The following is a 13,328-nucleotide window of genomic DNA, read 5'->3' as shown; positions in this document are numbered from 1 at the left end:
CATGAGGATCCACCAGAGAAGCCATATTGTGGACAGACCTCATCAATGTGACCAGTGTGAGAAGAGCTTCACTACTCTGGGGTCCCTCCAGTCTCACCTCAGAACCCACTCGGAGGAGAAGCCCTTCCTCTGCGCCCGCTGCGGCAAACGCTTCCGGACCAAAGACGGCATGGAGGGACACCTCCGGATCCACACAGGCGAGAAGCCCTTCCACTGCTCCTACTGCGGGAAACGCTTTACGGCGCTCGCCGGGTTGAATGTGCACGTACGGCGGCACACGGGCGAGAGGCCGTACGTGTGTGAGGTGTGCGGCAAGGCATGGCCCTCAGGTGGGGACCTGCAGAAACACATGCGCTGTCACACAGGGGAGAGACCTTACAGCTGTGTTGACTGTGGGAAGACATTCTCCATATCCTGTCACCTGACAGAACACATGAAGACACACTCAGGTCAGGACCAGGAGCATGTAGTTAAAGGGATAGTTGGGGATGTTGGCAATGAGGCCCTTTATCTACTTCCCCAGAGTCAGATGAACTCGTGGATACCATTTTTATGTCTCTGCGTGCAGTTTGAAGGAAGTTGCTAACTAGCACTATCGCAATTGCTAACTAGTTTTAACGCAGTGAGTGGAAGTCTATGGGTATGCTCTAGCATGCTAGTAGATACCCATAGACTTCCAGTCATTTCACTAATGCTAGTTAGCATTGGCTCACAAAACTATCTCTAACTTCCTTCATACTGGACACAGAGACATAACAATGGTATCCACGAGTTCATCTGACTCTGGGGAAGTACAGTGCATTAGGAAAGTATTCAGACCCCTTCCCTTTTTCCACATTTTGTTACGTTACAGGCTTATTCTAAAATTGATTAAATTATTTTTTCTTCTTCATCAATCTACACACATTACCCCATTTATGATAAAGCGAAAACAGGTTTTTATTTATTTTGGGAAATGTCTTAAAAATAAATAGCAGAAATACCTTATTTACATAAGCATTCAGACCCTTTGCTATGAGACTCAAAATTGAGCTCAGGTGCATCCTGTTTCCATTGATCATCCTTGAGATGTTTCTACAACTTGATTGGAGTCCACCTGTGGTAAATTCAATTGATTGGACATGATTTGGAAAGGCACACACCTGTCTATATAAGGTCCCACAGTTGACAGTGCATGTCAGAGTAAAAACCAAGCCATGAGGTTGAAGGAATTGTCCGTAGAGCTCTGAGACAGGATTGTGTAGAGGCACAGATCTGGGAAAGGGTACCAAAACATTTCTGCAGCATTGAAGGTCCCCAAGAACACAGTGGCCTCCATCATTCTTAAATAGAAGAAGTTTGGAACCACCAAGACTCTTCCTAGAGCTGGCCGCCCGGCCAAACTGAGCAATCGGGGGAGAAGGGCCTTAGTCAGGGAGGTGACCAAGAACCCGATGGTCATTCTGACAGAGCTCCAGAGTTCCTCTGTGGAGATGGGAGAACCTTCTAGAAGGACAACCATCTCTGCAGCACTCCACCAATCAGGCCTTTATGGTAGAGTGGCCAGATGGAAGCCACTCCTCAGTAAAAGGCACATGACAGCCCGCTTGGAGTTTGCCAAAAGGCACCTAAAGGACTGGTCTGATGAAACCAAGATTGAACTCTTTGGTCTGAATGTCAAGCGTCACATCTGGAGAAAACCAGGCACCATCCCTACGGTGAAGCATGGTGGTCACAGCATCGTGCTGTGGGGATGTTTTTCAGCAACAGGGACTGGGAGACTAGTCGGGATCGAGGGAAAGATGAATAAAGCAAAGTACAGAGAGATCCTTGATGAAAGCCTGCTCCAGAGTGCTCAGGACCTCATACTGGGGCGAACTTTCACCTTCCAACAGGACAACGACCCTAAGCGCACAGCCAAGACAACACAGGAGTGGCTTCGGGACAAGTCTCTGAATGTCCTTAAGTGGCCCAGCCAGAGCCCAGACTTGAACCCAATCGAACATCTCTGGAGAGACCTGAAAATAGCTCTGCAGCGATGCTCCCCATCCAACCTGACAGACTCAATGCTGTAATCGCTGCCAAAGGTGCTTCAACAAAGTACTGAGTAAAGGGTCTGAATACTTATGCAAATGTGATATTTCAGTAGTTTTTGTTTTATAAATGTGTAAAAATGTCTACAAACCTGTTTTTGCTTTGTCATTATGGGGTACTGTGTGTAGATTAATGAGGAAAAAACACAATTTAATCATTTTTAGAATACGGCTGTAAAGTAACAAAATGTGGAAAAAGTCAAGGGGTCTGAAAGCTTTCCCAATGCACTGTAGATACAGGCCCAACATCCCGAAGTATCCCTTTAAGGGGGCCGTTGATATACAACTATTTGGTGTCTATGGATGATGATACACTGTCGTTGTCATTTGTCCAAGAATATGTGATGCAGGACATATTTACATTTACATTTACGTCATTTAGCAGACGCTCTTATCCAGAGCGACTTACATATGCAATACGTTTATACTAGGGCTGTCAAATGATTAAAATTTTTAATCAAATTAATCAGAATTTTCAGTGGATTAATCATGATTAATCACTATTTGCAATTACACCTGAATCCTAACCATTTTTTTTCTGAAATGCATACCAAAAGATAAATAACAGGACACAGATACATAATTTTCAGTGAGTCCGCTGTCAGCAAGACTCACTGTGACACTTCTCTGCACCATGTGAGCGACACAGTTCATGTGTTCATAGCGTGTAAGTCGAATTGCGGCAACCATGTTGCGTGCACTGTCAGTCCCAATGGTTGTAGTCTTGCCCTCGATGTCCCACTCACGTGCAACAGACAGGAACTGTTCTTTACAAGCCTCCGCAAAATGACGCTCCTCAGTTTTTAATATAGTCAGCGCAAAAGACTTCAGTTCCCACGTGTCACTGATTAAATGTGCAGTTACTCCGAGGTAATTGTTGTTACTCACTGATGTCCAATGGTCTCCTGTCAGGGCGATATGATTTACTTGAGCCAAGACCTCTTTCCTTTTTTCTTTTTCGTTTTCATAGAGCTCGTGGATTTTCTTCATAACTGTGGCTCTTGACGGTGGCTTATAGAATGAGTCTTGAGACGCCACTTGCAAAACATCAAGGAAACCTGAGTCTTCTACAATGCTAATGGGTCTACAATCCTTTGCAATCCATTTTGCTATTGTGTTGGTCAAATTATCTGAGGTTGATTTTGTTAATTGCCTGCAAACATTCAGCGTGGTCTGGCGCAAACCACTTGCTGAATCTGACGGCCCAGCAAACGCATGTTTGGCGTTGACATGGTACTTCAAGCTTGAACAGCTCCGGTGAAATTGAAACTCCTTCTTACAAATCTTGCAAATAACCTTGTACTTGTTAACTGTACCATCATCATTCTTTTTATATTTGAATCCGTCAATAGGCCCACTTTGCTCACCTTGCTCCATCTCGCCTCTAGCTCCCAACCACTTTCCTGACCTGAATAATTTGTCACACTGCGCATGCGTGAAATGCGTTAAAAAAATTGACGTAATTAACAGCAAACAACTAATTAACGTCGTTAACGCGCTATTTTTGACAGCCCTAGTTTATACATTTGTGATTGATAATAATAAAACAAATGATTTAATCGTAGTTCTTCTGTGTAATCTGGAAATAACTCATCTGAAGTAACCTTGATTTATAGTCCTAATCTAAATACTGTCCCGTCCCTCAGGTGAGAAGCCGTTCTCTTGTCCAGAGTGTGGGAAGAGCCTGAAGAGGAAGTTTGATCTGAAGAAGCACCTGTTGACCCACTCTGGGGTGCGTCCATACCCCTGCCCTCACTGTGACAAGAGCTACACCCGCCGCACACACCTCAACAGGCACCTACAGAAACACTCGGCTGAGCTGTTAACAGCAGCATTGTAGCCAGCATCAACAATTGCCCATGGATGGACATCTCAATAGAATTCTGCCCTTGAAATAACAATGGGCTCCCATCACCAAGATTCTGAATTGGAATTCAATGACTTCCAGAGACTAGAGCAGCAGAACGTTCTGCCTACAGATGGGAGGGGGGAAGCAGTCTCCCTGCTGGTTGAGGTAGATTGACAGAGATCATGTGACTTTTCCTGATTCATCTTGAGTTAATCAAGAATATGATTTGTGTGTGGTATCACTGTAGTATATTGTTATCGAATAGACCTAAAGCCATTTCTGTCTCCTGATTTTCTACGTCGTGCCAAACACAACGTCCGCGGCCTCTACGTTTCTTGGTGAAACAGTTCATTATAAAATAGTTGACTGATGGGTAACTTTTAACTTAATAATGCCTCTTCAATTTATGTCCTGTCTGTAATTCAGTTGAATATTTGCTTCTCTGCATTGATAAAACCCTTCCTAAATTATACCAGTGTGTTGGCATTCTTCTTAATAATAATATGCCATTTAGCAGACGCTTTTATCCAAAGCAACTTACAGTCATGCGTGCATACATTTTTTTATTTTATTTTATTTTTTGTGTGTATGGGTGGTCCCGGGGATCGAACCCACTACCTTGGCGTTACAAGCGCCGTGCTCTACCAGCTGAGCTACAGAGGACCACACCTATGACAGCTGGTGGTTATAATATACCCTTACAAAGGAATGATGTCAGGCAGCATAGTTATATCAAATGCACTGGAGATCAATTGTATTTATTGTTAACAAATTTGGTGATAATTCATGAATAATCCTATATTTACATTCCAAAAGAGATCAATTAAACAAATTACAAATCTAAATATTGTACTAACATTTCATCTCATCTCCACGGGACAGTATATAATTGAGATTGGTACTAAAGAAAAGTATGCAAAATATGCAGGAAATCAATGACATAACCATAGATATTTAGCATACTCAATGACACATGATATGCCTTAATTATTTGTGACACCAGCCAACTCATGGTTAATTTTCATTTATTTATAAAGTAAATGAAAAGACATTTAAAATTAATAAAATATAATAAGGCAATACACCCATGCTCCTACCATCCCATAATATATGTTACTATGTGGTCAAGCCCTAGATACATTACACTGTTACTATGTGGTCAACCCCTAGATACATTACACTGTTACTATGTGGTCAACCCCTAGATACATTACACTGTTACTATGTGGTCAACCCCTAGATACATTACACTGTTACTATGTGGTCAACCCCTAGATACATTACACTGTTACTATGTGGTCAACCCCTAGATACATTACACTGTTACTATGTGGTCAACCCCTAGATATATTACACTGTTATTATGTGGTCAACCCCTAGATACATTACACTGTTACTATGTGGTCAAGCCCTAGATACATTACACTGTTACTATGTGGTCAACCCCTAGATACATTACACTGTTACTATGTGGTCAACCCCTGGATACATTACACTGTTACTATGTGGTCAACCCCTGGATACATTACACTGTTACTATGTGGTCAACCCCTAGACACATTACACTGTTACTATGTGGTCAAGCCCTAGATACATTACACTGTTACTATGTGGTCAAGCCCTAGATACATTACACTGTTACTATGTGGTCAAGCCCTAGATACATTACACTGTTACTACACATTACTAAGAACAGTTATACCTATTTAGAAACAAGACTTAACGCTAAATTACTAAAGATCTATTAGTTATCCCTTAACCCCTTACTTGAAGACATATCATTGCAATGCTGCAACTACTTACTCTACAATACAAATATTCACACCTTAGTTTTCATACAATGCACATTCCAGCTCAAGGTGTTTCACACTGGCATTACAGGTGAGTCGACCTGTGACTTAACCCAAAGTGGTATAATTGACACCTTCAGGTGAAAAACCCCTTCAGGTGTCATTCCTTAAAGCGGCAATCAGCTGTTGAAACAAGAACAAAGCGTACTCCCCCCAATTCGGTAAAAAGCTGAGGGGGTGCGGCTGGAGAAATGTTACCACTCTCAAATTCATTGACACAGCTATGGATGTAAGGACTGACCATCCATGATATCAACATTATAGTTTTAACCATATTTTTGAAGCTATATAGTGTTTGTTTACATTTTGGGTTCTGATGGGGTATGACAGTTGAACTAAGGTCATGAGGCATTTATAAGTTATATTCTCCAAGAATCAATGGGTACATATTAATTAATTTATAAGTCCAAAAATGGATGTAGCAACTGCAGATTGCCCTTTTAAGGTAGAAGATAACATGGTTACCTCAAAATACACTACACCGTAGCGAACAACATTCACTGTTTCATTGAAACAACTGACATCTGCCATACATACGATGGCAAATGATTTCTACATAGAATGGACTGTCTGACTGACAGTGTTTCTGGACAGTAGATCCCATCCTGCACCCTACTGGGCAGCAGACTGGGCCTGGTAGCCTTTCCCCTTCAGGATACGCAGCACCTAAGGGAAACAATCAATCAGAGGTACATTATTGCAAAACAGTCCCATCTTGTTGAAGCGTGTGTGTGTGTGTGTGTTGAATGTCTGCCAGTCTAACACTTGAACTCTTGTGTATTCTTCATGTTCTGTTTTTACTGTGTCTCTGTGTTTGCGTATTAACCAGGCCTTAATAGTAAGTGACAAAAGGTTCTCAATCGACTTGCCTCGTTAAAGAATGATTACATTATAATAAAACAATGACATGGGAATATTCACCTGAAAGATAGATACCAGAACACTTAAATGCTCACACAGTGGGAGGGTTCAACCGTGTGCTGGTATCTTATATTATTTCCAGGAAATGGCATAATTTTTTATTTTTATAATGTAGAATCATGCTGTACTTTTTGTGCCCTGCACCTGCAAGTTCCTGGATGTGCTTACACTACACTCTTAGAAAAAAAGGGTGCTATCTAGAACCTAAAGGGGTTCTTCGGCTGTCCCCATAGGAGAACCCTTTGAAGAACCCTTTTGGTTCCAGGTAGAACCCTTTTGGGTTCCATGTAGAGCCCTTTCTACAGAGGGTTCTACATGGAACCCAAAAAGGGTTCTGTCTGGAACCAAAAAGGGTTATCCTATGGGGACAGCCGAAGAAACTTTTTTGGGGCATTATTCACCTGGTCTCCGACGGGCCCTTCAGGCACCAGCTGGGCAGGCTGCTCATTCTCCAGGTTCTTGTAGCTGGGGTCGGCCCCTCTCCTCATCAGCAGCTTCACAGCATCCACCTGAGTCACCCGACCATGCACAGAACTGGCAAAGTGCAGCGCTGTGTTTCCACTGAATGCCTGGTTGAGACAGAACTCATGTTAGAGGGTTTAGTTAACTTACCTCCTGATGACCAAGAACAATGAAAACACTTTGTTTGTCAACTCAGAATTTGAGCCAGCACGCTGATTGGTTATCATATAAGTTTGTTTTCCAGAGAGGCGAGACCTCACCTTGACATTAGGTACTGTAGCAGTATCTCACCTTGACATTAGGTACTGTAGCTGTATCTCACCTTGACATTAGGTACTGTAGCTGTATCTCACCTTGACATTAGGTACTGTAGCAGTATCTCACCTTGACATTAGGTACTGTAGCAGTATCTCACCTTGACATTAGGTACTGTAGCAGTATCTCACCTTGACATTAGGTACTGTAGCAGTATCTCACCTTGACATTAGGTACTGTAGCAGTATCTCACCTTGACATTAGGTACTGTAGCAGTATCTCACCTTGACATTAGGTACTGTAGCAGTATCTCACCTTGACATTAGGTACTGAAGCAGTATCTCACCTTGACATTGACAATAGAAAGAGAGTCTGGCTGGTCGAGGAAGATGCGTAAGAGCTCCACATTGGCCTCCTGAGAAGCCATGTGCAGGGAGGTGCGACCACTTTTATGATCCTGTTGGAAAAAGACACAGGTACAGTCAAACACTGAGCTGTATCAGACTGTATGGAATGGGCTACGCTGCCAAAGAATGATACGCAAAAATGATAAATGAAAGACGCTCAACCTCTAGCCTGGTTCCAGATCTGTTTATGATGCCTTGCCAACTCCAAAGACCATAGGAGTTGGCTAGGTTGGAGTTGGCAAGGCAGCAAACAGATCTGGGACAAGGCTTTTCAAACTCACCTTAGTTGCACAGGAGGCTCCCATGAGCAGCAGTGTGTTGACACACTCCCGCAGTAGCTTCCTTCTCTGCATCAACTCCACCACCCCAGGGGACTGGGGGGTCGCCGCCATACGACCCAACTCCTGGACAACAGCATTGTGAGACAGGACCGCTGTCTGAAGAGGTGTTAGGCCTGGAGAAAAGCAGAACGGGGCATTGGGGAGGTAGTATTTATTTTGCCATTATGACGGTTAAATAATGTTGACTGTCGTAGTTTGTGACTCAGCCTTGGGTTGAGTCACAGGTAGCCTCACCTGTTCTATTATATAGCAGATTCTGAGCAACTCTGACAGGTCATAGATCTGAGCAACCCTGACTCACCATCATAGTTGACTTCTTCCACATTAAGCTCCTGACCTTTACCCTTCAGAGCTCTTCGGATGGTCTACGGAAAGAGAGAGTGTGTGAAGGAAAATGTTCAACAGAGGGATAAAGGGCAAATGGGTATAACAGGAATAACTTTTCATTTCAATTGAAACACACACTTGTGCTAAGGTACAACTGTGGAATTAACTAGTCAGAGTAAAACATCCTCGCTAACGACGACAGTGTCAATGTGTAGTTCTAGAGATCTAAAAGAGCTAACTAGATGCCAGCCATTTATCAGCAGCTCCTGTTCTTCCTTAATGCATTAGTATCCGACAACAAGAACTGTTGTGAGAGTCAGCCAGGACCAGATGAGTAACAGATTAACAGGTGTTAATGATTGGGAGCTTTAGCGTGTCATGTTCTGTTGACGGTTAATGTTTGATGGGCTGGGAGTGCATTTGCCATGACCTCTTATCAGAAGCACATCTGTTGTTAAACCAGTTTTTCAAAGAAAGGGGGATTTTTTTCCCCAGTGTTGTTTTGAGGAAATGCTCTATGATTGGCTGTCTGTCCTAGATATCTGTTATGAGGTGATGAGGAAGTCACTGCCTGAGATCTAACCCGATACAGAACAACTGTCGCCATGGGACACAGGAAAACATTCAGGAGGAACGTCCTAAAAACAGTGGGACAAACTTCCAACTAAAAGATAAAGACTGAAAAGGGCAGACAGTTTATCACAGATAATCAAGGTGGTAAAGTTTCAGTGAAACCTATAAATCCATTCATTGAGTCATTAGCCAAATTTGCATAGATTCTTATCAAAATGGCATCACAAAGTTGCTGACAGATCTGTTCAGATGGTGCACACGGCACCAGAGTTCCCTATAGTGTTTTGCATAACCACTCTATATTTGGTGTGCAGGGGCGCAAACCATCCTGCCTTATTAACATATACTGTAAGTCTAAAACAATCGACCATTGACAACCAACCTGTGGTTTTACTTCTTGAAACTTTGCGGGGTAAAACAACCTGAAAGCCAAGGTTGCACAGTCCAGATAACATACTGTATCAGATTAGACTATGTTCAAGTCATCTGTTGAAGTCATAAACTGATCATTATTCAGGGCGATCATAAACCTAGCCTTTTTTAGTGACTTATTTCTTCAGAGTGAGGAAACAACTCTCTGATCCCATAGTGGAGAATGGAAGATATTGCAAGGCACTATTAATACATTAACAAACACAAGGCTCCTGGTAAAAACGTTAGAGTTTGTTTGCTGTGATTGGCAACCAGTGTTATTAAAAGAGAGAACACACACACACCCCCCTACAGCTCAGTGTTTCCCTGAAAACAACTATTTCCTTCCTCTAGCGCCAAGACATTGATTAAAGTCATCAAGCCTTGTGTATAATAATAATAATAATAATAATAATAATAATAATAATAATAATAATAATAAGAGAAACAGAGATTGTGTTCAACAATCATCATGTTTTCAGACCTTTCTTCAGACCTTTCAAACCATAGTCTCTGTGTGATGAGGTATGCTCACTTTAGTCTGGAAAACCCGACCCTCGGCAACACAGTGACTAGTGTGTGGTTTCAATGACGGACTCTTTTGGCATTGAGGAACTAGGCCACTGCCTACGTTGATAAGGGCAAAAATACCTCTGGGGACTCGCCCCACAAATCATGAGGGAGACATGCCATAACATCATGATTCAAAACCAAAGTATGCAGGCAAAACTTTTGCAGTGGTTTTAGTTAAGGTAGTTGATGCAAACTAGCCACTTGCGAAATGCACTCATTAAAAATGACCTCCGTGATCTCCATCTTGCTAGCTACTATTTAAGAATTTTATTCAGGCTGATAAAGTGGTGACGTAAGCAGTGACGTAGTTCCTCTATGCCAAAACACTCCATCACTGAAACCAGACCTTAGTCACTGTGTTGCCTACACTGGTCTATGGGCATGACACTTCCCTGACTTAACTATCTAACTGCTAAGGTTGACTGCCTGCAGTGATGCCTCAAAGATAAGGTGTGCAATACAAGTTACAAGGCTAGAACATCACGTGGTCAGATAAAATACAGAGCCCTATTCACATCACATCACACTCTTAGTATGTGCCACAGTGGGAAAGTCAAAGGGGCTGACCTGGAGAGTGAGCGCGTGGCCCTTCTCTGCACACACATGCAGAGGAGCGGCCCCAGCAGTCAGCGGTGTTGATCTGAGCCCCCTGGGCCAACAGGTCCTGCACTATCAGATGTTGATTGGCTGCAACGCTCAACTGAAGGGCACTCTGGGTACAAAAAAGAAAAAGACAAGAAAGATCAAATGTCGAAAATCCTCCTTTTCAGATGATATGATTCCAACTGTGATTATTGCACCCCTTGTGCCCAATTCCAAACCAACCCAGAGCCACAGCTCCTAGGCACTAGTGTGTGTGTAGCAGAAGTCTCTGGGGCTAGGTGTCCATTTAGAATTGGGCGTGAGGATGTAATTCCTCACCTGGCCATTGTGCTCCTTCATATCCAGCATGCCGACGTTAGCCATCTTGCTGGCCAGCACAAAAGCTAGAGCCCTTCTGCCCTGTGCCACAGCTATGTGTAAGAATCTGGCAACGCAGAGATAAAACAATCTACACTAAGATAAAAGGGTTCGAAAAGGGTTCTTTGGCTCTCCCCATAGGAGAACCCTTTTAGGTTCCAGGTAAAACCCTTTCTGGTTCCATATAGAACCCTTTTGGGTTCCATGTAGAACCCTCTGTGGAAAGGGTTCTACATGGAACCCAAAATGGTTCTACTTGGAACCAAAATGGTTCTTTATGGAACCTGAAAGGGTTCTTCAAAGGTTTGTCATATGGGGACAGCCAAAGACCCCTTTTAGGTTCTAGATAGCACCTTTTTTTCTAAGAGTGTACATTTCTGGCAAGCATAGGTCACATGATGGATTAGAACAGTGGTCACTAACATTCCTGTTCCTAGAGAGCTACAGGGTGTGGCAGGTTTATGTTCAAACACTGTGCTAGGCTGGAACAAAACCCTGCATACCCGTACCTCCCCAGGACCAGAGTTGGAGGCCACTGGGTTAAAAAGATAACTGAGTTGAGTATGCATAGTTGCTTAGATCTATAAAAGGCAAATGTATACAACGGGTTGATGAATACTACACAAACTGACGTGTCTCCATCACTATCCTGGCTTGTGAGCATCTGGGGGTTGAGCCCTGACAACTTCTCCCTCTTCCTGTTGTATCTGCCATTGAAAGAAGGTCATCGGCTCCCCTTCAGCAAACTGAGCCAATGGCCAAACCCCCCTTGGGGTTAGCGGGGCTATGAAAGGCTGGGAGACATAGGAGTTTCCCATTGCATGTGGAGCATGTGGCAGGTGATTTTGAGGGTAGAGGGACTGACAGTCGATGAGGCTGAAGGGGTCAGGGGTGGTCTCTTGTAAGGAGGTCTCTGATTTCATGGACTCATATCCAAGGTCCATGAAGTCAATGTCCAGTGTGCTTCCCTCTGGAGGGCTCAAAGTCTGAAAGAGAAGTGGATGATACATACTTAAAAACGGGTAATCTGCAGTTGATACATCCGTTTTTGAACTTATAAATTAATGGTATGTACCCATTGATACTTGAAGAATATAACTTATAAATGCCTCATGAGCTTAGTTCAACTGTCACACTCCATCAGAACCCAAAATAAAAGTTTGTGTTATTCCAATGTTTGTAAACAAACTAAATGTAAACAAACACTATATAGCCTCAAAACATGGTTAAACTATAACGTTGATATCATGGATGGTCAGTCCTTACATCCATAGCTCTGTCTATGAATTTGACAGTGGTTACATTTCTCCAGCCCCATCCCTCAGTGTTTTAGAACGATTTGTTATTGTTTCAACTGCTGATTGGGATTGTCTTTAAGTACATTTCCTTTCATGAAAAGGTGAACAATAAGGAAGACTAATATTTGTAGTTAAGTTCCCTCCAAAACAGCAGACTCTACATGAGACACACATGCAAAACATAATCATCTATATGCATGATGACATTGCCAAACTCCATTCCTCATTTTGAGTTCTGGAATGGCCCTCAGGGTGGAGGCGGTAACTCCCCGAGTCTCAATGGGGTTTACCCGGAGGGTAACTGAGCAAGTGAAGTGACATCAGACTACACAGAAAAGGAGAAATGGAACTGGGTTATGGATTGAAGTGGTCGGCCATATCACCCAATATAGTTTGTAGCTATAACAACATGACATGCAAGAGACTTTGTGGTTTTCACTAGTTCTTCATTAGCTAAACCAGAGGAATTTCCCTGGATTTATTTAGCCTGGGTCCATGAAATCACCACTAGCCTGAACACAAAGAATCGTGGGAAAAGTTCAAGGGGATTCAATTAAAATAACATTATAACCAAAATCATACAATTACCTGGATTGCCTTTGCAGTAGCAAGTCTTTTAGTAGGTGAATCGGTTATCAAGCTGAAGTCTGCAGTCCTCTTATGCCCTTGGAGAAGGAAGGTCAATTCTACATGATAACGAACAAAAAAAACATTTGCACATCATATTATAATGTACTGTATGTACAGTGTTTCTGGGAAATGTGTGTCGATAAAATTGTAATATTACCTGTGTATTCTCCCTCAGAGTGTTGCTGGACATTAAGAAAAACAGAGATCATGAGAATATGGACAGATGTAAGCTAAATATGTAATATGACAATATGTAAGATTTTATAACCATAATATTTACACAAGTTAGCAGAACAATAACATAACATAAATCATTTCATTGACCTGTACATTTTGGTTGCTAAGGCGCTTCTGCATGATGAGTTCTTTCACTGTATTCTTCACCCGCACACCTTGGAA

The 13,328-nt window shown here is 42.6% G+C and overlaps 2 protein-coding genes across 2 annotated transcripts; one reads left to right on the top strand and one right to left on the bottom strand.

Annotated features, from left to right (window-relative positions):
- The first annotated feature begins 1 nt into the window (after position 1).
- Positions 2-3,912, top strand: LOC123484533 (gastrula zinc finger protein XlCGF7.1-like). The gene is made up of 2 exons (XM_045214996.1): positions 2-449; positions 3,719-3,912. Exons 1-2 carry the CDS (start codon positions 2-4, stop codon positions 3,910-3,912), a joined length of 642 nt encoding a protein of 213 aa, XP_045070931.1.
- Positions 3,913-6,134: 2,222 nt separating this feature from the next.
- On the bottom strand, positions 6,135-13,261 carry LOC123484532 (NF-kappa-B inhibitor zeta-like). The gene is made up of 10 exons (XM_045214995.1): positions 13,254-13,261; positions 13,087-13,111; positions 11,867-11,987; positions 10,963-11,054; positions 10,609-10,710; positions 8,459-8,522; positions 8,098-8,270; positions 7,756-7,866; positions 7,094-7,261; positions 6,135-6,437 (listed from the first exon to the last, which is right to left on the bottom strand). Exons 1-10 carry the CDS (start codon positions 13,259-13,261, stop codon positions 6,384-6,386), a joined length of 918 nt encoding a protein of 305 aa, XP_045070930.1. The 3' UTR covers positions 6,135-6,383.
- Positions 13,262-13,328: the final 67 nt, after the last annotated feature.

This window comes from Coregonus clupeaformis, unplaced genomic scaffold (genome assembly GCF_020615455.1).
Source record: "Coregonus clupeaformis isolate EN_2021a unplaced genomic scaffold, ASM2061545v1 scaf0348, whole genome shotgun sequence".
NCBI classification, from domain to species: Eukaryota; Metazoa; Chordata; class Actinopteri; order Salmoniformes; family Salmonidae; genus Coregonus; species Coregonus clupeaformis.
This window is presented reverse-complemented; position numbering and strand designations above follow the sequence as displayed.